The following is a 21935-nucleotide window of genomic DNA, read 5'->3' as shown; positions in this document are numbered from 1 at the left end:
TGTGCCACTCTTAATAGAGTGCCATCCCTGACAAGTTCTGGTCTTTGGAGATTGATGGATTTGAAGTCTGGATCTCTGGATGTGAAGTCGTCGGTCAGCATGCTCCGCAGCAAATGGAATTCAATGTCTCTACCTGTCCCAGCAGTTTCTTTTTATGTGTTTTGAAAATGGGTGTGTGCCTGCGCCTAGCTAAGCCTGCCCCTCTCTACTTGTCATTGGCCCAATTCTCCCCTCTCCCATGATTGGGGGAAGGAAATGGATTGTCATCATGATGAGGTCTGTTTATGGGTCAGAGGATCCTCCTCTGGTCAGTTTGCCCACAAATCTATATTTGATTCAAATACATCTTTCCCAGATATACAATTTGTTGAAATTACATGTGCACATTATATATTCCTTATGGTCCATGCTTGTCCGCCTCTGATCTTCCTGGGGGCTTGCATTAAAAAATGACAACATTTTGCGCTTTTTAACTGGTTTTGCAATATCGGACATTTACCCAAAATTACACACATGTGCGCAAGGAGTATGGACATTAATTGATGAAGTGTCAGATTTTTAACATGCAGACATTTGGAGTGAGACCCTATTTTCCGCTAGCAACCCCCCAGAATACACCACATGGTCCTAACACCTCTTAAAATGTTCACAGAAAAATCACAAAAATAATGATATTACTTATGTAATTCTGACAAGTCCGCACTATGAGTTATCTATCTTTTTAAAATTATGCCCTGGTCAAAAAGGGGTGTGGCTTCCCACATCACAGGGTGGAATAACTGATTTATCCACTTCCCCCAAGCTCAGCTGCTAGCAGAGGCACTGCCCCTCCCAGTTTCTCCCAAGAGGAAGCTATTTTACGACGCCCCCAATATAACATTTGCCTGAGTCAAGGGAGTTGCATTGTTCTGTTCCTTCCAGTTCCCAGGTGCTCCACCCCTAATCTAATCAGAGAGGTGACAACTCCTTTTGGCAAGGGGCAGCAGGATGCAGCTAGGCCTGGGAAGAGTGGCTGAACAGGTTTCTCCTGTCGGGGGTAGTTGTCAGGCAGAATTCAGTTTCATTAAGCCAGGTTTCAGCTAAATGTCACTTTTTGTTCCCAGTTTTCTACATTCAAATCAAACTGACAATTTTTACATATACATTAAATAATTACTTCCTTCAAGTCATTTCAGAATATAGTTTTACATTGTATCCACCTCTTAGCAAGTCTTTCCTTGGTCTGGTTTTGTTTCATTTGTTCAGTTTTACACAAAAGTCTGGTGGTTTTAAAACGCCGGCTTTCTGATAGTGGTGAGTACTGGTAATGCAACCATTTTTGGGATTAAGAAAATGAATTCCCCACAGTTCTGAGTTGCTTTTTTTGGCAATCAGCATTGCCATTCCCAATGGTTTCAAGCTACTGTGTGTGTGGCCCAATGGTGGTTAGGCAGTGCCCTCCTGTGCTAACAACATAGGCAAACATGGGTGGCAGCCTATTCTTCATGTTGTCCCTGTGCACTCTCTGGGGAGTTCTGGCCATCATGATGTTTTCCATGCCAGTACTGCACAGTTTTATGGTAGGGCTTGTATGCATGGGTAAAAACATCCCGCAGTATGGAAATTTCTCCTCTGTGAAAAGCATTGTGGCCTAAAATGTGGTTGAGACCCTCCTGGGGGCCATCCACCCAAAAACAGGTCAATGGGCCGTGTTCGTACTGGTAGAGGCTTTCCCAGACCTCTTTATGCATATGTTGAATGTAAAACTAAAATTATTTGTGGCAAATCATCTTAACTGAAATACAATCTATGTTGGTTGTGATACGAGAGGTATACCAAAGTAAATGAGAACTGTCAATTAACCAGTTGAAGTTGTTAAAGGTGTACCAGATTGAGATCAGTTGACAAGTAATCAACTACTAAAGAGGTTGTGGCAAGTCATCCTGACCAAGATCATTATTGTGGTTATTTATGAATTGAATGATTGTTCAAAGAATGAAAGAAACATTCTATTTTCTAAGTTGAAGTTCTCTGTTGACGAAGTGAAGTTAAGCTAATTGAAGTTGGAACTTTTGTTGACAAAGTGGAACTATACCAAACTGACTTTGAAACTTTATATAGACTAAGTGAAGTGGTGGATTGTGGTTGAACATTGTTCATCAGGATTTCCATGTTTACTTTTCCTGATCAGGGAAACAAAGACCACGTCCAGACTTGGAGAAGGAGGAATTTGCCCAAGTTACAATATAAGACTGTGGTTATATTTCCATTACACTTATTGTTTTTGAGAATTGCTATATATTTCCATGTTTATATTATGTTTTTCCAGGTGTGAGGCGCAGATATCCTTTATTAGAGTGTTTTCTTTATCTTCTTTTAGGCAAGGAAATCCTCGTCTGGATAGGGATAGTGAGGTGTTCATCCAACCTAATTTGCAAATAAAATGGCATTTGTTGAAAACTTTTCGAAGTTGTCCGCCTCACATTTCTGACCCCTCAAAATGGTTATTTCAGCCATCTTGGCCCACAAGAGCATGCAGCCTCGGCTGTATACAAACATTTGAGCGGAGCACAAGAATGGAATACTCCGCTCTTAGACAGGGGGTTGAGTCGGCTCACTGGTGACTTGTCAATAACAAGATGGGCGGTCCTTTGCAGAAACATTCCTCGTATGTCTTTCAACATCTGGGAGAGAACACAACTCCATAACAGAGTCTATTGGACACACCGGAAGGGATGTGCAAACAAGGCCTAAGTACTTCTGATGCTTGTTGGTGCTGCGGCTTTGCAACTGGCTCACTGGAACATATGCTTTGGGACTGCTATAAGGTGAAGAGTTTTTGGAGTGGAAATACAAGCAACATGAATGCAGTTCTTGGTGTGGACAGAGATTACAATTTTCTTACTTTGATTTTGGAAGATGATACCGATGTGGAAGACCTATCTTTTTCACATAAAAAAATGATTCCAAGAAATTGGAAGTCTACTGTCTGCCCAACTAAATCTGAGTGGCTCCAGGAAATGTACTCCCTTTCAAATATCGAGAGAGTTGCCTTTCTGAGTTAGAGAAAGGGCAAGTTGTTCGAGGATATTTGGAGAAGTTTTTTTAACTAGCGTGATTCACGGCTGGTGTCTCAGCAAGAAGATCAGGGGTGTTTTTTAAAATGTGTTTTCCTTTCCTTTCTTGCTTCTCCTTTTCCGTTTCTTTTTTTGTTGTTAAATATGTGGTTATGTAATTTTTTAATTTTTTTATGTTTTGTGTAAAGACCAAAAATGTAAATTAAAAAAAATTGTATCTTAGATATATAAAAAAAGAAAAATACCAATTACAAGCCATTTTTCGCCCTTGGTCTATGGTAGACGTGGATGATTTGATGTTGAATGTATCCTCATTGGACATGTTTAATTTCCAAAAGATATTTCGTGCTTTTCACTGACAAGTGAGATTCCAACGTTCCTCCCAAGTTTTTAACAAAAATACCACCACAGGAGTTGATATTTAGTGGGGTGACTTCAGAATAACAGCTGTGGGAGAAACACAGTAAGCCAGCGTGGCTCAAACCCCATAAGAACATTTCATTTCCCCGCTCGTATTGATGCCAAATCCTTCTTCCTCCTATTAACATCACCTGTGTTGCATGAGAGAAATGGGAAAGTCACCCAAGGAGCATGTGGCCATGAAAAATATATGCAGCAAAGAAAATGGATGGAGTCAAATCATGGCCAGCTTCATACTTACGACTTCCTTTTGTCATTACCGATACGAGTCAAGCCTTTGCTGAACCTGCAGTGTATATCTTCTTCCTTAAAGGAGAGTTCCGGGACTTTTTTTTTATTGTCCCTACGGTTCGGCCATGTGTTTTTAAGCATAACTCGGTAGATCGTAGAAAACTTTCCTATGGACCTTACCCGACTTTTCGTCCATTAATGCACTCGAAATCAGCCGCCATTTTCTGATAATCCTATCATTTCCCCCCATCGCCCTGGCTCACCTGCTTTTGCGGCACTAAATCAAATCCCCCGCCCCTGAGCCTGACATCAGCAGACGCGTACCGCCCATTTCCCAACGCCAAAGCACGTTTCGTGTCAACAATCGCTGCGCCTCAGCTAATGAACTGTCGCCATGGAAATGGCAGGACGCCTCTTTCCTCAATAAGTATAAACACACCGTTTCACAACACACAGCAGCAGATTTTCGATTCCATTACTCTCTGTGTGTTACTTTGAGTATTCTGTGACTCGCTTCTGTGCTCTGGTCAGCTACCTTCGTTGATTGTAGCCCGTGTGAACAGATACCAGTACCACCGCTATAAATTATTTTACTTTCTTTACCACACAATGGCTACAATAATGCCGTATATGTACGAGCCCGAGTACACCGAGGAAGAACTACTGGAAAGGCAAGCACGCGAAAACGATGGGGATTCGGACGGCAGTTGGGAGGACCAGTCAACGGATGAAGAGCCTGGACCATGTCGCATGGACGGCGTCTCCACCTGGTGCACGTGCAATCGGTGCGAGCTAATGCCAACTGAGGAGGAGAACTGCTGCTGCCGTGAAAATTCCGGGTGCTTGGCCTACATTTCGGAAGGCGAGCCAAGTCCGCAATGCATCACCGAGCTGCCAGAGTTCAGGGAAGCCTGCCTCTCACGGACCGTGTTGAGGATGATGATGGTGCTTATGCACGAACTTTGCGGCACTGTTCGTCCGCGTAATCCGAGTAACGAGTAAGTATACTCTGGTTGTGATGTCAGTGATGCCACTACTATTTCATGGTCGTCTCATCATTCGAATGCATGTAAATTGGTTCCATGTTGTGCATTTTCTAGATAGAATTTTTTTCAAAGCAGAATGACATTTTTTACCTGAATCGACAGTGATAAGAAAGTTGTCATTTTAATACAGTTTGCATCTTTCATTTTCACAGGTGGTACAGGCTGGTGGCCTATCGTTGCTTCACTTGGTGGCTTCACGGGAGGCTCGGACACCGCGTTCGGAGAGTAATACCTGCCTGTGCGGTACTTGCCATTAGACAACATTTCCCCAGCGACAGTGGACAATACCGCGGATTTTCCCTGGATGTGCTGCAACCGCAACTTTACAATGTGTAATGTTTATTATTTATGTTCAATTGAAATTAAGATCTAAAATAAAACCCAACATATATTTTAACAATGGTTGTTTTGATTTTTTAAATGAATCTAGTGTGTCTCCATTGAATAGTCTTCCTGTGCCTTGTCTTGTCACACCACATGTCTCCGGCCAGCATCCTCCCTCACGCTGGCCGCCCACCTTCAATCCACATAACCGTTGAACCCATATGCAGCAGACATACATATGTTATTTTGCGGGTTGGCATCAAGCCTCCCGGCCTTGCCTCCTCCCCCAAAAATACTTACCACACCACTTTGTTCAAGCGTTGGCAATAAAAGGAAGGCCGTTGGATTTTATTGATACAAAACATGGTTATAGGTAAATAATCAATATGGTTGATCATAATAAATCATCCTTTTGGGCACCGGGTACAGAAATGACCCCCTCTGGCCCGTGCCGCCTTGCCACCACAGGCCAGCCTGCTGCTGACTAACTGCCTAGGCATCCAGGGTCTCCAGGGTGAACTGCACCCATATATTCTCCTGGGAGGGTGAGGTATTTATAAACTCACCCCCCTGCCTTCCATGTACTAGATCCTGCAGCCTGCCTCTTACATGCAGTTAGATGTCCTCTCCTTGGTGAGGCCCTGCGGCAAACGAGTCTTGTCTGCACGACCACCGCCCCAATCCACCCCCCGCCCTATCAAAGGCAGTTCGCACCGGGGTACTTGTGCTGCCAAGTGGAGCTGTCAGGGAGCGATAAAGGCCAAGAGGTGCCAAAGACCATGTACACTTCAAAGTGGTCTATAGAGCATGGGTTGTTGTTCCCATGTCTACCGCCAGACCCCGTGTCTCCTGCCAAGCATCCCCCCTCACGCTGGACGGCCCCCTGCAATCCACATAAGTGTGTCTCCATTCACGAGTCTTCCTGTGTCTTGTCTGCACGACCACCGCCCCAATCCACCCTCCGCCCTATCAAAGGCAGTTCGCACCGGGGTACTTGTGCTGGCAAGTGGAGCTGTCAGGGAGCGATAAAGGCCAAGAGGTGCCAAAGACCATGTACACTTCAAAGTGGTCTATAGAGCATGGGTTGTTGTTCCCATGTCTACCGCCAGACCCCGTGTCTCCTGCCAAGCATCCCCCCTCACGCTGGACGGCCCCCTGCAAACCGCATAATGCCACGACATATACACGTCATTCATTCACAAACACACCCCTGTTTCGAATTCTTTATAACCCACTTCATATTTCTAATGAGAACTTCTTTGCACTTTGCTAGTCAACCCGTGAAGGTGCTGGTTATCTGCTCTTCGTCTCTGTGAACTTCCGTGACCACTTCGAGGAAACTCGTCAGTTTGCAACCTGTGAACGACAAGAAACTACTCTGATCCCTGCATCTAACTGTTTGCTCGTCAAGGTAAGGCCATGTACCATACTCATTTTGCGTCCAATTTCTTTTCGTTCAAGACAGTACATGCAAGGAACTAGTCACATGTTCTGAGTTTAGTCAAATTATTTTTCTATTTTTTTAAAGTTATTCAAATACTTATCCGCATGTGAATAACGTGTATAGTTCCAAGAACCAAAACATACCTTGCATTGAACCTTTTATGTGTCATTTAATTTTTTAACACATTGGTATTCATAGAGAATTGTTGATCTTTACTTTTCAGAACTTTCCACAATGCCTGCCTGTTCCATTGGCGGTTGCCCTTCGAAGACCCATAATAAATCTGAAGGTACTATAATGCATGTTTTCCCTAAGACAATAGATCAGATAAGAGAATGGGTCCGATATTGCGGATATCCACCCTCTGAGCTTGAAAGTAGAGTCCTAGAAGTCTTTGCGGACAAGAGGGGTGATCGATACCGCATCTGCAGCAGGCACTTTACCTCTGACATGTACTCCACATCATTGCTAATAAAGAAGAACACACCGCGAGCAAGGCGAAAATTGCTCTCAACCGCTATTCCCACTCTATTCGTCCACATCCCTCCACTGGTGAGTCAAGTTTACGTATTTATCTCTCGGCCTTGCGGTAGTGTGTAGCATTAGCTAACAATAATTTCCCCATTTATGTATCCACTCAATATGAAGGCGGAAGATTCTCCATCCGTGTCGTTATTGCAGTCATCAGCCACTTCAAGCGCCTATCGGGTAATCTTACTTGGCTATTCTGCCACTGACTTGTTTTAGGCATGTAAATCAATAGTTTTAATTTATCGTGTAATTATTTTACCTAATGGTACACCCTTGTACTCGTCCTCTAGTCTTTGTTTTCAGTTATAATTATTGTTATCCAAAATAATTCAAGTACTGTCTTTCAGGGAGATGCTGAGGAGTCCAACGTATTGACGACTACCGTTGATGTCACTCAGATGCTCGAGGTACGTTTCAGGACAGTTCCATCGATGGAGATCATCAGATCTTGCATTCTTGTAGCGTGATTGTTACACACAATGTTTCTTTCGTTTTTAGCCATTGATATGTCCTTCTGTCGTCGCCCTCCTATGTGTCTTCTTTTTTCAATATTGTGTTCATTACTAATGAAAGTCCTATGTTTCAGGGAGTCGATGGAGCATTAGTCCAAGAAGAAGGGGGAGCGTGCAGTTACGGGTCGGCGCAACAGCTTGCAGAAGTGTGCACCGCAGTTACATCGTCCCTTGATGTTCTTATGCATTTCGAGGTATGGATACTGACAGTTCGATGAAGCGAAATCATATGACGTGATTACATCCGCTATACTTCCTTCTTTATTAACGCAAGTACTATGTTTCAGGGAGATGACGGAGCTTCTTCTACAAGAACATCACCCCTAGTAGTTGATGCAGATTTCTGGGTGGTGACACTTCCAACGATCGAGCAAATCGAATCATATTTAGATATCCATTATTTATTTTAGACAACTGATCATTTGTGCAGGTCTATTTAGATGAGCCGTTCACGCCTGCACAAACTTTCTGTTCTTTTTATCAAAATAGAAAACCATACTAATGCAATTACTGTGTTTCAGGGAGTCACTGAAGCATCATCTTCAATAATATCATCAATGGAAGTCTATGAGGAGCCCGAGGTATGGATCTTGACAGTTCCATCTAACTAGATCAACAATGCGTGAATAATTGTCGTTTGAATGTTCTACACAAAGCGTTCATTCGTGTTTTGCTATTGAGATGTACGTGGGTATTGGTCCCCAAGTACATTTTGTGTTTTCGATATTATTATACATACTAATGAAAGTTCTATGTTTCAGGGAGTCCATGGAGCGTCAGTGCGTGATGGATGTGCTTATCAGGAAAACATAGTCGTTGCAGCGCAAGAGGAAGTGGAGACATGCACACACGAGTCGGAGCAACAGCGTCCTGATGTTGAAGTTCGAGGCAAGAAAGTTTCAAAGAAAAGAAAGCAAAAGAAGGTTAGTGTCCTGGTCACTATATTATGTTGTTTTTCACTGTTAATAGTTCAATACTGTAAGTTGTGTTTAAACTGAACACCCCTTTTCCACCAATCTGTCCTCTAGATGCGAGTGGGTGTACGAACTAGATCTACACAGACAGTGAAGCGAACGAGAGATGTTGCTTGTCAAACCTTTGGGCAGGGACTTGAGACTGGAGAAGCATCGTGCCAATGGGAAGAATATGAAGTGATTGACAACGGAGCTATACCACCACCAGCCATTGATAGTGAATGTCCTCCTGGTAGTTCGGATGCAGTCGGAGATCAATTCACAGAATCCACACCCGCAAAAACTAAGACCGCGAGAAAGTTGAAGAAATTGTTTTATTCACCCATCGCCGGAGAAGGAACAGATGTTGCAATGGAAGAGAATGAAGTAGACGACAATGAAACACCATCAATATCACTGAACATAGCGGAAGACGATATCAGAGATTCTACCTTTCATGTGAGTGACATGTCCTCAACGTTACAGGCCGAACCAGCTGGGATGCAGAGTGACAGTATAAGGAAAGAGGCCAAATTCATTGTATTCGATAGTTGTTTGATTGATATTATTATTCGGATTAAATGTGGGCATTTGGTAGGTGGGGAAGTATGTGGGGAGCCATTGATTAATGTGACTCGTGCAATTCGAGGCACTAACCTTAAAATACATGCCACCTGTACAAAATATCATCCTTTCACATGGTCTGCACAACCTATGCTGGGACAACTGCCAGCAGGCAATCTACTTTGTGCAGCGGCTGCACTTTTTTAGTGGTTCAAGTTTTAAAAAATTAGAGTCTTTCTTTCAGTTTGTGGGAATCCATTTCATTGCGAAAACTCAGTTCTACAAATACCAAACCGATTATCTATTTCCAGCCATTAGCGAAGCTTGGAGAATGGAAAAAATGTCTATTGATAGTACATTCGCGGGCAAACGGTTCAGGCTAGCCGGTGATGGACAGTGCGACAGCCCAGGATTTTCAGCCAAGTACTGCACCTACCACTTTCAGGACATGGAAAGTAAGAAAATTGTGAGTTCGGTGGTCGTGCAGGTGTCACAAAGTACATCCTCAGTGGCCATGGAGAAAGTTGGCTTTGTAGCATCATTGCAAGAACTACAATCGCGGGGAATGGTGATCGACCTGATAGCCACGGACAGACACGTTTCAATTGCCAAGACAATGAGAGAACAGTACAAAAATATAAATCACCAATTTGACGTTTGGCATCTTGCAAAATCAATCAATAAAAAATTGTCGGCTGCAGGTAAAAAAAAAGAATTGCAAGGTATTTCACAGTGGTCCAAGTCAATCAGCAACCATCTTTGGTGGAGCTCAAAAACATGTGGAGGGTCGTTGGAAATTCTACTGGAAAAATGGCGGTCAGTAATGCCACACTGCACAAACGTTCACCGATGGAACACGAACCAACATTTCCACAATTGTGAACATGGCCATTTGTCCACAGAGGAGGCACGGAAGAAGAAGTGGTTGATTCCTTCATCACCCACTCACAAAGCCATTGAAAAGATTGTATTTGATAAAACTATAACAAAAGCTTTGAGGGGACTCACGGAATTCTGCCACACAGGAGATTTGGAGGTGTTCCACAATATGTGCCTCAAGTACAGGCCAAAACGATTGCATTTTGGCATGGAGGGCATGATAAATCGGACTCTTTTAGCGGTCTTGGCACATAACCATAATGTTGGCCGTCAACAAAGTAGGACGACCGGAACTTTAGGGACGCTTCGCTACAATAAGGCCTTCACTAAAAGAAGTAAACAATGGGTGATCAAACCAGTGTTTGAGGATATGCAATATGAGTTTATTGAGAAACTTATTGTTGACGTCCTAGATAGGCACATAAATGGAGTTGTGAACGAACCTGTGCAGGGGACAACTGCATTGCCACCCAACATTGCCTCTGTTCCATGTCCACCTAAAGAAGAACTCATTGAGAAATACACATCACGGTTTAAATGATTGTAATTTGATTGTCTGTTCTCTCGAGTCTCCTCATGTCGCAGGCCCATTGAATATGTGTATCTATCCAACCTTGTTCATTTGCGCATTAAATTAAACCAAACAGTAATATAAATCATTTTTCAAAAAATATAGAATGTCTCCGTATTTATGGTTCTGTGGGGCTGCAAAGCACGCAGACAAAATGCAAAGATGGAGTGTAAATTTCAAGTCCTGTGAGAATGCCTTATACTGAATGTAGCTAACTAGGAATGTGTGCTCGTTCAAAGTGAAGGTCAGCTGCTTTGATTTTTTCTCGGGTGCCAGAATGGCCCACGACTCAGTATAAGGTTCTATTGTATTTTGACCTTGACAGGCCGGGACCACGTAGGAAACGATAATGAATATAATTTCAGAAACGAAAGCCATTTCATGTTCGTTCATTAGAAGAAATAACGTCGGCATAGAAGGAGTGGTATTTCGGGGCTGCCCTACGCACAGACACAATGGAAAATGCAAATATAATGTAAGTAACTCTTTAGATGAGTTTATACCGCAATTTAATTACTATACAGTAGCTTTAAAGACGGGTTAAGTTGTACTTGTTCGTTCTATGTGGCATATTGTTTTGTACCGCGCACTATCTTGGGGAGAACCGTCTACTTTTACGGAAGCACCTCAAAACCTTTGCTTCTGCTTTCTCTCTCCCTCTCCCCTGCTACAACTGGTCCACTGTCTGCGATCTCGGTCCTGGGCCCTTCCACTCTCCACCTGCACTCCCTGTCAACCCCTGCACTGAGGGACTGTCTCAGTATCCTACAGCCCCCCCTTGACGTTTAAAACCCAGTTGCACTGTCCTAGCTATGAAATAATTTCCCGACCGAATATATAAAATGAATAATTTTAATAAAGATCTGATGGTGAGACTAATTTCATTGTTTATGTTTTTCAAACAGGTACATCATGCATTACTGCATGTGTCACGAGTACCAGACACCGGCGGACGGCTTTTTTAACCGCCAGTTGCTTCTCCGCGTGAACAACGTTACCACCCTGACCATTTTATGGGACGATCGCCAAGTACAAGTATGCCCTTACGCGGTACTAACGGCTAGATGCAACATACAGACCGTTGTGGTGGCCTAGTGCCTCGTTGTTGGAACAGCCATGCGATTATCAGTGCGACCGAAGAGCTTATTTTATCGTAAACCAACACCCTGTTTACTGCACACGAACATCGCTTGCCTCAAGACGAACTATTTTGGATCGAGAGCAAATAAAAATGAAAATCGCTGAATATTCTCTAAACATTTGATGTCCAATAAATGTACTTTGCCAAATGTACAATCTTGCAGTTTGCTTTTAAACCACAGTTTCATATTCCGAATTGTGGCGCTGTATTGTGAGATGATCTAAGACCCTGTGTACAGCAAAGGAACATCGCGTGCCTCAAAACGAACTTTTTGGAACGTGAGCAAATAAAAAAGAAAATCGCTGAATATTCTCTAAGCATTTGATGTCAAATAAATGTACTTTACCAAATTTACAATCTTGCGGTTTGATTTAAAAGTACAGTTTCATATTGCGAATTGTGGCGCGCTGTGTTGTGTGAGCTGATCTGTGTTGATTTCCGGGTTCTGTGTGGAGTCGCGTAGAAGACGCCTGGGCGCGTTTGCCTACGCAGCACAGTCACGTCACGGATAGAGGCGGGGAATATGAATGTTTTGATAAAGTCTGTTTCAGGGGCGGGGGATTTGATTTAGTGCCGCAAAAGCAGGTGAGCCAGGGCGATGCGGCAAGTGATAGGATTATCAGAAAATGGCGGCTGATTTCGAGTGCGTTAATGGACGAAAAGTCGGGTAAGGTCCATAGGAAAGTTTTCTACGATCGACCGAGTTATGCTTAAAAACACATGGCCGAACCGTAGGGACAATAAAAAAAAAGTCCCGGAACTCTCCTTTAACTGTTGAAAAACCAATGAAATGGACAATGCCAGGATACTGTTGTGATTTACATTTCCACACACCTACATCTCATGTCCCCACATGAGCCATTGCTAACTCCTCTACTATGTGCATAGCCCCCTGCCCCCATCTACTACCCTTGTACGTGCAACCACACGAGCCACAGGGAGGCTAGCAGTGGGGAGAATGTGGGCTATAACAGTGGGCAGAGTCACTTTTTATCCAGACCATTGGCATACCCTTCGTTTTTACTTCTGGAGCTATTTACTACAATTTTATTTTTGGTTGTCCAGTCTGCTTTTGAAATATTTGTATACAGGTATACAGTACTAGCATTTATCCTCAAGTTGTGGTGAAATGTGAATATGCACAAATATTATGATGATGTCATATATACGCAGGCAAGGCTTAAAATGACCTTTCCTTGTGTTTTCTTTAACAGACCTCCGCTCAGCAGGCATTGATGGGGACCATTAACACCAGCATGCATGCAGTGGAGCAAGCCCAGGCTGACCTGGGGCAAGTCGATAACCTGCCGCCTCTGGGACATGACATGGTAAAGTAAACACATTTGACTGCATGTAATTATGGCTCTTCTCACAAAACATTTGATAGACTCGCTGTGCTACCTCTGATACTGCCTCGTCATCTCTCACTCGTGCTCCCTATCACTGAGCATGCGACCATAATGCCTGTATGTCCTATTGTATATATCGCTTGTACCTAACTTATGCTGTCATACTGAAAGCTGGTTCCTGTATATGTTTGTAATCTGGTTGAGCCATGCTCCATTTCTATTGTATGTAACTGTAACTGTGTTCTATAAGACTGTGCGCCCAGATGCCCCTGGGCCCGGCGCGCTTTAGAAATAATAAAAATACAAAATACAAATAAGAGCACTAACTTGTGAACGGTTCGGGGTGAACTCTCTATATGAAGAGTCACAAGAGTGCTTCTCTTTAAGGCACTTGTTTCATGCTCGCAGTGGAAAGGATGGTGGGATGGGAGGGAGTGCAGGCAGGACTGGTGGGACACCTGCATATTTAATGGTATCTATATCCAATGTATGAACTGAGTTGTATTTTATTTCACTTTAACAGTTGTAGGTGTTTTTCAGTTTCTTTTTTCAGTTACCATTGATAGTGGACAGCAATCTTTCTATCGTACAAGTACACCTTTTATGTAAATGCAATGTCCACAATGGTTTGCCTCTGTTTTATCTTGTGGCAACTAATCTATAATTTAAAAAAAAACATACACCTAAACATTAACAGGCCGATTCATGTAATTCCTCTCAAAAGTGTCGCAGCCGCGTGCGATAAAATCAATTCCTGCGCACAGCGTATTCATGGATTCTCGCCTCCAAAAGCAGACGTGGCGCAGAGTGGCGCAGCGACCCTGCAGCAGCGCCAGTTACGCCCCCAAGAACGCCCTCGTGCAAGGAAAAGCCATCAAGATCGCAAAACCATCGCAAAGGGCTGCGCCAACACTGTACCAGTTTACCGGACTGGCAAAAACAGGGGAACGCGTATTACAGGCGCCGGGAACACGCGTGCGCGAGAAGATTCACACGCGATCGGGCCAGGGGGAGCGTGTGCGTGTATATCAGGGGTGCGCGAGAAGTTCTACACGCGAATGGCCTGGGTGCGTGTATTCCAGGGGTGCGCGGGAAGTTCCACACGCGATTGCCCTGGGCGCGTGTATGTCAGGGGTGCGCGGGAAGTTCCACACGCGATTGGCGTGGGCACGTGTATTTCAGGGGTGCGTGGGAAGTTTCACACGCGATTGGGCTGCGTGCGTGTATTTCAGGGGTGCGCGGGAAGTTTCACATGCGATTGGGCTGCGTGCGTGTATTTCAGGGGTGCGCGGGAAGTTTCACACGCGATTGGGCTGCGTGCGGGTATTTCAGGGGTGCGCGGGAAGTTTCACAAGCGATTGGGCTGCGTGCGTGTATTTCAGGGGTGCGTGGGAAGTTTCACACACGATTGGGCTGCGTGCGTGTATTTCAGGGGTGCGCGGGAAGTTTCACACGCGATTGGGCTGCGTGCGTGTATTTCAGGGGTGCACGGGAAGTTTCATACGCGATTGGGCTGCGTGCTTGTATTTCAGGGGTGCGTGGGAAGTTTCACACGCGATTGGGCTGCGTGCGGGTATTTCAGGGGTGGGTGGGAAGTTTCACACGCGATTGGGCTGCGTGCGTGTATTTCAGGGGTGCGTGGGAAGTTTCACACGCGATTGGGCTGCGTGTGTGTATTTCAGTGATGCGCGGGAAGTTTCACACGCGATTGGACTGCGTGCGGGTATTTCAGGGGTGCGCGGGAAGTTTCACACGCGATTGGGCTGCGTGCGTGTATTTCAGGGGTGCGCGGGAAGTTTCACACGCGATTGGGCTGCGTGCGGGTATTTCATGGGTGCGCGGGAAGTTTCACAAGCGATTGGGCTGCGTGCGTGTATTTCAGGGGTGCGCGGGAAGTTTCACACGCGATTGGGCTGCGTGCGTGTATTTCAGGGGTGCGCGGGAAGTTTCACACGCGATTGGGCTGCGTGCGGGTATTTCAGGGGTGCGCGGGAAGTTTCACACGCGATTGGGCTGCGTGCATGTATTTCAGGGGTGCGCGGGAAGTTTCACACGCGATTGGGCTGAGTGCGGGTATTTCAGGGGTGCGCGGGAAGTTTCACAAGCGATTGGGCTGCGTGCGTGTATTTCAGGGGTGCGCGGGAAGTTTCACACGCGATTGGGCTGCGTGCGTGTATTTCAGGGGTGCGCGTGAAGTTTCACACGCGATTCCATCAGGGTACGTGTATTACAGGGGTGCGCGGGGAGCACCACACGTGAATTGCACGTGTGGGTCCTCCCAGGTGTTCCCTCTACACCCTCCACTGCCCCTGCAGGTGGCTCACACCACAGGGGCCTACCCTGCACATGTCCTGCAGGCACCCCATCCACCATGGCCATGCCCCCCAGCCAACCCACATGTCAACTTGCACTACTACCCACCAACGCATGTCCCCCTGCACCCCCAGCCACCAGGGGCACCCTCCACAAGGCCCCCACCCATGTCTCCCACCCCCCCACCCCCCAGCACTGCGGGGCACCTGCCAGCAGGCCCCCACCCATGTCCAACTCATGTCTCCCAGCCCCCCACCCCCCAGCACTGTGGGGCACCTGCCAGCAGGCCCCCACCCATGTCCAACTCATGTCTCCCACCCCCCCCACCCCCCAGCACTGTGGGGCACCTGCCAGCAGGCCCCCACCCATGTCCAACTCATGTTCCCCACCACCCCCACCCCCCAGCACTGAGATGATATGACACATTGAAGGATGAAAATAAAAATGTATTGAAAATCAACTTGAATGGAAATGAAATGAGAAAAACCACAAAGCAAAACAACCAAAAGAAGATGAATGTCCATGAAAAAAATCAAAAACACAGCACAATCAAAATGAATGGTGTCCAAAGTCACAGTCAGAAAAGTAATCCAAGTGTAAATGATAAACAAAAACCATTGCTCCATGGCGATGAAAAAAATCCAAAAAATAAAAGAATCCATTGAAGAACTATTTACAAGATAATCCCGGGTCCATGAGCCCAACCAAATGAAACCTAACTATGACAACTAACAAAAAACTGAACAATATACAAAATTGTGTCGCATTGTCCAATCGCAACCAAATAAAAAAATAAATTAAAGGAAACCTAACACTAACTATATAACTATATACAAAGGTGGCGGGCAAGTCCAGCGGCTCACTCCGTGGTGTTCCGGGCCAGGGCATCATCGAACTCCTGTTCGATGTCCCGGAGGCGGTCCTGTTCCATGGCCCCGAGGGTCCGCAGGGACGACGCCGTCTCCTCCTCCAACCCCCTGCGGATTGCCTCGAGGCACTCGGCCCCCCTCAGGGCCCTCCGCATGGAGTTCTCCGCCCTGACCATTGTGAGCCGCGCCTCTTCCGCCCGCCGCCGCTCCGCACCTATATGCTGGCCCAACCGCTGCCACACGGAAGACACTTCCCGTCCTGGGTCCTCCTGCCCTCCGGCCGATGCCTGCCCCTCCGATGTTGATGGCCCCGAGCCATGATGCCTCACACGTTGACTCCGCTGCTGCCTCCGACGCCACTGCCTCTGCCAGCACGACGGCATCCAGGCTGATGGAATCCACCGACGCCGTCGTGCACGTGCCCTGCCTGATGATGCCGGCACATCCTCCATCTGCTGGGGTACAGTTGCTGTGGTGACCACCCCTGCTGGACCTCTGACTCCCGACTGTGGCAGGGATGGGATCCCCACCGAGCTGGCTGCATTGGTCAGGGCAGGTCCACAGGGGGCCCTGGTGGCATCTGGGCCGGAAGACGGCAAGGAGAACGACTGGCGTATAGTCTCCACAGAGGAGGAGAGGGCCGCCAGATTGGCCGACACATGCAGGAAACCCCCGAACATGGATGATCCCAATTGGGCCACGCCGGCACGGTGCTCTTCGTGATGACGTGCGTGCTCCTCCTGGGAAGCACGCACGTCATCACGAATCACAGCCGTGCGCATCGCAACCCCAATCAGGACCTTCTCCATACGGCCAGGGGTCCCCTCGTCCGCAGGTGGAGGGGAGTCAGATGACATGGACATCCCCTCTACCTGCGGACGGGCCTGGGACTGGGCATCCCTGCTGGTGCATGGTGGTGCACCCACAGGGTCAGGGACAGCGACATGCACAGGCCCCTCCACAGTGACCTGTGCTGCCTCCTGCCCCTGCCCCTGGACTGCACCACTTGCACCAGCAGGGATGCCCCCACAAGGCCCCATGTGCGCCTCAGTGGTGGCCTCCTCCTCCTCTGTGGAAACCACCAACCTGGATGGCTCCTCACCGTCTTCCGCCGTAGCAGGCCCATGTGGGGGCTCACCCACCCCTTCCGATGCAGCCGTGGGGGCATCCCCGCCACCTTGCTCCACAGCGCCGTCTCCGCCCTCTTCTTCACTAGCCGCTGCGTAGAGGGAGACATAGAACACAAGCATCAGGGTACTGTACAATGGTCCCCTAGACAGGAAGCAATAGCAGATGAGTGCCACTGTCAAAGTACACTTCCATCATGTCCCTCCACAACACATGTGTCAGTCCAGGCAAAACACACACAGTGACAGTCATGGTGCATGCCAGGGACATTTCCATACATGTCCAATGGACTCTCGAAACATACAATGTAATGGAACTCACATGCATCATGGGTCATGCCTATCACATGCACACACTTCACCTCAGTCACATCCATCTGGCCCCGTACACCCCAATCACAGTGGATACAAGGATGACTAGGCTGCATCAGTGAATCTGTAAATTGTCACAGACATGTGTCATGCATCCATGGCATTCACAAGTCACAGACACACAGGTCAGGCACACAGACATGGATACCATATATGTACCTGGCATCAGCACCCATCCCTCACCCCCACCCATGTCCAGGAACAGAGACTGCCATGCTCTCATGTGTACAATCTGCATAGGGCTCCCCATGTCGCATTTAAACACATGCAACAACCGTGCGGTTCAATCATTACTGGTCGCAAATGCATTACCATGATGTCCCTGCACACATAAATGCGTACATGGCCTATGTCACACATACAGGCAAGTATCAGACAACCAGCACACTGCAACATGCCCTGTCTCACACAGCAATGCTTGGCCACTTACCGCTCAACTCCAGACGGGTCTCCCTCTCAAGGACCTGGGCGTGGAGCGCTGGGTGTACGCGTTCCAGGACCCTCATCTGGATGGAACTCATGCGGCCCCGGCCCCCCTCCACGAGGCGCCGGGCCTTTATGAGGGTCCTGGACCTCAAGTCCTCCCAGCGCTTCTTGACCTTCTGGATGGTGCGGGTTGCCACCCCCTCCGTGTTGATGGCAACCACACAGTCGGCCCAGATCCTCTCCCATCATTCCTTGTTGGCGCGGGATGATCCGAAGAGGGCATCATACTGCCCCAGGACTTGCTCCACCAGGACACCAACTTCGGTGGCAGTGAAGCTGGTGCCCCTCTGGCCGGGGGTTGCCACTGGTGCCAGATATTGATGTGCCCGACATGGCAACCCCAGGGGCAGGGGTGGGTGGGCAACTGGGTCCTGGGGCTGGGCTGTGGAGCGATGTTATCCGAGTCGGGAGTCTTCTGTTCCAGCAGGGGTGGACACAGCAACTGGACCCCTGCAGATGGCTGATGTGCAGGCACCAAATGGCAGGGCACGGTGGCAGCAGGCAGGCAGGCAGCAGCAGATGGCACGTGGGAGGCTGCTCTGGGCACTGGGGGGCAGTAATTCGGCCTTCTGGGCAGGAGCGTGGTCTTCCGTGTGTTTTCGCGTGGCCAGCTTGATACGGAGTGATTTGGCACGTGAAAATCCTGCACGTCAGCGTGAAATTCGAGGAAAGGGGCTTAGCGCGTCAGCACGCGTACGCGATTTCATTGGACCAAAGGCCCTTACAGCGTCTGTGATGTTTCACGCACGGGCGTTGCCCTGGCAGGGCTTGGAGATCCCGCGTGCCTTTACACTGCTCTGTACGTGCTTTTCGTGCGGTGCGTGTGTTTTCCATCCGTTGGGGTTCACACGCTATTACTTCACAGCGGGTGTTGGCTACGCGTTCTTCTACACGCAAGGCAGACGGTGAGTGGTACCCCGCTCCCCCCCAGGCCCGATTGCGTGAAAAATTTCATGCGCACCCCTGAAATGCCCGCACGCAGCCCAATCGCCTGTGGAACTTCTCGCGCACCTCTGAAATACACGCACACGCTCCCCCAGGCCCGATAGCGTGTGAAAACACCCGCAAGCCCCTGAAATACACTTACCCCGCTCCCCCAGGCCCGATTGCGTGTAGAAACACCCGCGAGCCCCTGGAATACACGTACCCCGCTCCCCCAGGCCCGATCGTGTGTGAAAACACCCACGAGCCCCTGAAATACACGCGCCCAGGCCAATCGTGTGAGAAACTTCTCGCGCACCCCTGAAATACACGCGCCCAGGCCAAACGCGTGTGGAACTTCACGCGCACCCCTGAAATACACGCACACGCTCCCCCAGGCCCGATCGCGTGTGGGCCTTCTCGCGCGTGTAGGACTTTCACGCACATTTTTTTCCTGCGCAGGGACGCTACCGCCTGTTTTTGTGTGGCGGACATGTATGGGCCTGTGCGCGTCTTTGGCCGTGCGCTGTTTTTCCCTATTCGATTCCATGAATACGTGTTGTAGGCGAGCGTGTGGGCGTTCTGCGCACTTGCCTCCTGTACTTCCCCCGTGACGCCCACATTTTCACAAGTTGTTCCCCATTCTGCGTGTGACGCTATGTGCGAATTCGCTGTGGCCTTATCGCACGGCGTTCAATGACCTGTGCGCCGGCGTGCGCCAGCGTGCGCCGCACACTTTTTCAGCACACATCCCACATTTTGCGCGTGCACGGACTTCCATGAATTGATGTGCGATGTTTTCTGTGCGATAATCGCACTTGCACTGCGATTATCGTTATTTCTCTGCGAATCGCACGTTTTCGCACGCGTGCGCCGTTTTTTCGGCGCACATTAATTCCATGAATCCTGTTAGTATTTTATAGCCTAAATCCCCACTCATGGTAGCAAATAAAGGAAATTGCAAAGTATGTCTTCAGAAAATCTGAAGAACTGAATAGTACCATTGTGGCAAGGAGTCCAAAACGATTTAACACACAGCAATGCTGGATTTATCACTAAATACCAAATATCATTGATGCCATTAGCCAAGCTACAATCTAAATGGGCGGTAGACATGAATCTTGGTATTATGATATGATATGGCATTTATAACGTGCCTATACACAAGTGTTTCAAGGCGCGACGAAGTAAGGGAGGGGAAACAGGGGGAAGACAGAGACAACGATCTTACTAGGCCAGGTGACATTTTTTTTTTTTATAGAAATTGTTTTAGTTGACAAGCAACTTTTTTAATTACAAGTGTATCATCATTATTCATTAAAAGGACAGCCATCTCTATACATTATTTCCCTTTTTACAGACATCAAGAAGAGTTCAGCATATTTGCTAGCATCAGCTTCTTTGCGACATATATTTCTGCATTCACCTAGCTGATGATTCTGCTTTATAATCTTCATAACATGTTCAGTAAAGCTCATATATTGTATATTAACAATATTCAAAGGACATGACAATAATAGCTTGAAGTCTAGCATAGATTGCATTACATCAATGAATGTAGTCGGTTGTCTCGAGTAATCATGTATGTGCACCAAAGTATTACTAGCAATCAACAATTCTTAGCACCATCAAGAGAATCTAAAAAAAAACAGAATGACAATATACTTTCATGAATCAGTATCAATAATAAAGTTAAAATTAAATAGGAAAATATATTTAAATAAAACTATTTTGTAACTTGTGTAAAAAAAATTCATGTTATAAATTCAGTTTTAAAATAAAGTTCACTTTCGCGATGATCAGGCTGCTATTAGAAGAATTAAAAATGTAATTCCACATTTGTACTTTAGTTAACATAGTTCTGTCTTTAAAATACTTTAAAAAATAACTTTTCCTTAATTCAGTTAACCCAACGCATTCAGTAATTAAATGCACCGTGGTCTCTGGTTTACAAGCCAACTTGCAAAATCTGCATAAGTTAGAAAAAGTACTTTCTTTGGAGTAAACGGCCATTTTTGATTTAATTGGTAACAGATTGAGTCGAAAATGAAAAAATGTATCGGTGTAAGACCGATCGGGGATATTTGGATGTACAGTGGTATTTCATTTAGTGGTTTGCCTAAAAAGGCTCCCGCTTTATAGGCATCATAACCCGATCATCTTTCACCTGTATCGATCCTATCTTTTCTATGCAATTTTAATTTTGCTTTCTCGGGAAATTGTAATAGCAGTTCTATGGATATGGAAGCATCTTGTAAACTTTCTTCACATCGATTTTTCCATTTGGTTAATGGATTAGGGCACGAACTAACAAGAAGTTTCTTTAATACAGGAAATAGATTTTTAGACATATCCGTGGATAAATGCACTTTCCTGTAGAGGGCTAACATTGACCATTTGACTGCTATTTGTAAAGAAATAAGTCCCAATTCACATCTAATACGCGCTATTGGGGTGCTCAACGGGATTGGTAAAATAGCTTTCCAGAAGATTCCTTCTAATATATCCCATCTGACCGCCTTGTCCATGATTATTGTCTGGCTGCCATAAGTTATAACAGGGATAACTTTTTGTAAATAAAACATACGGGCCAGTAATAGAGAAAATCTTCCGTATTTTTGCTGTAAAGCCTTGGCTTGAGTAGCCATCATTCTCATTCTTAGGATAAGCTCCTCCTTATATGGCCTCTCTTGAGGATGTACAATCATATTTACTCCTAGGTATTTATAACAATTGATTTGTAGAAGAGATTTTCTTGCTAATTTCCAATTGAATTTATATATAACTTTTTTATTGAGATGATTGAATACCAGAATATTGTATTTC

At 46.5% G+C, this 21935-nt stretch overlaps 1 protein-coding gene across 11 annotated transcripts in view; it reads left to right on the top strand.

Annotated features, from left to right (window-relative positions):
- Positions 1-21935, top strand: part of TLN2 (talin 2) — a 7472684-nt gene that overhangs the window by 1326150 nt on the left and 6124599 nt on the right. For all 11 annotated transcript variants that reach the window (XM_069624483.1, XM_069624482.1, XM_069624486.1 and 8 more), the window contains one exon: positions 12887-13000. In XM_069624483.1, coding sequence (XP_069480584.1) covers positions 12887-13000 — 114 coding nt within the window. The remainder of the gene's footprint in view (positions 1-12886; positions 13001-21935) is intronic.

Source organism: Ambystoma mexicanum, chromosome 11 (genome assembly GCF_040938575.1).
Source record: "Ambystoma mexicanum isolate Mex_15411 chromosome 11, UKY_AmexF1_1, whole genome shotgun sequence".
In the NCBI taxonomy this organism is placed as follows: Eukaryota; Metazoa; Chordata; class Amphibia; order Caudata; family Ambystomatidae; genus Ambystoma; species Ambystoma mexicanum.
The sequence above is the reverse complement of the archived record's forward strand: the minus strand, read 5'-3'. Positions and strand labels throughout refer to the sequence as shown.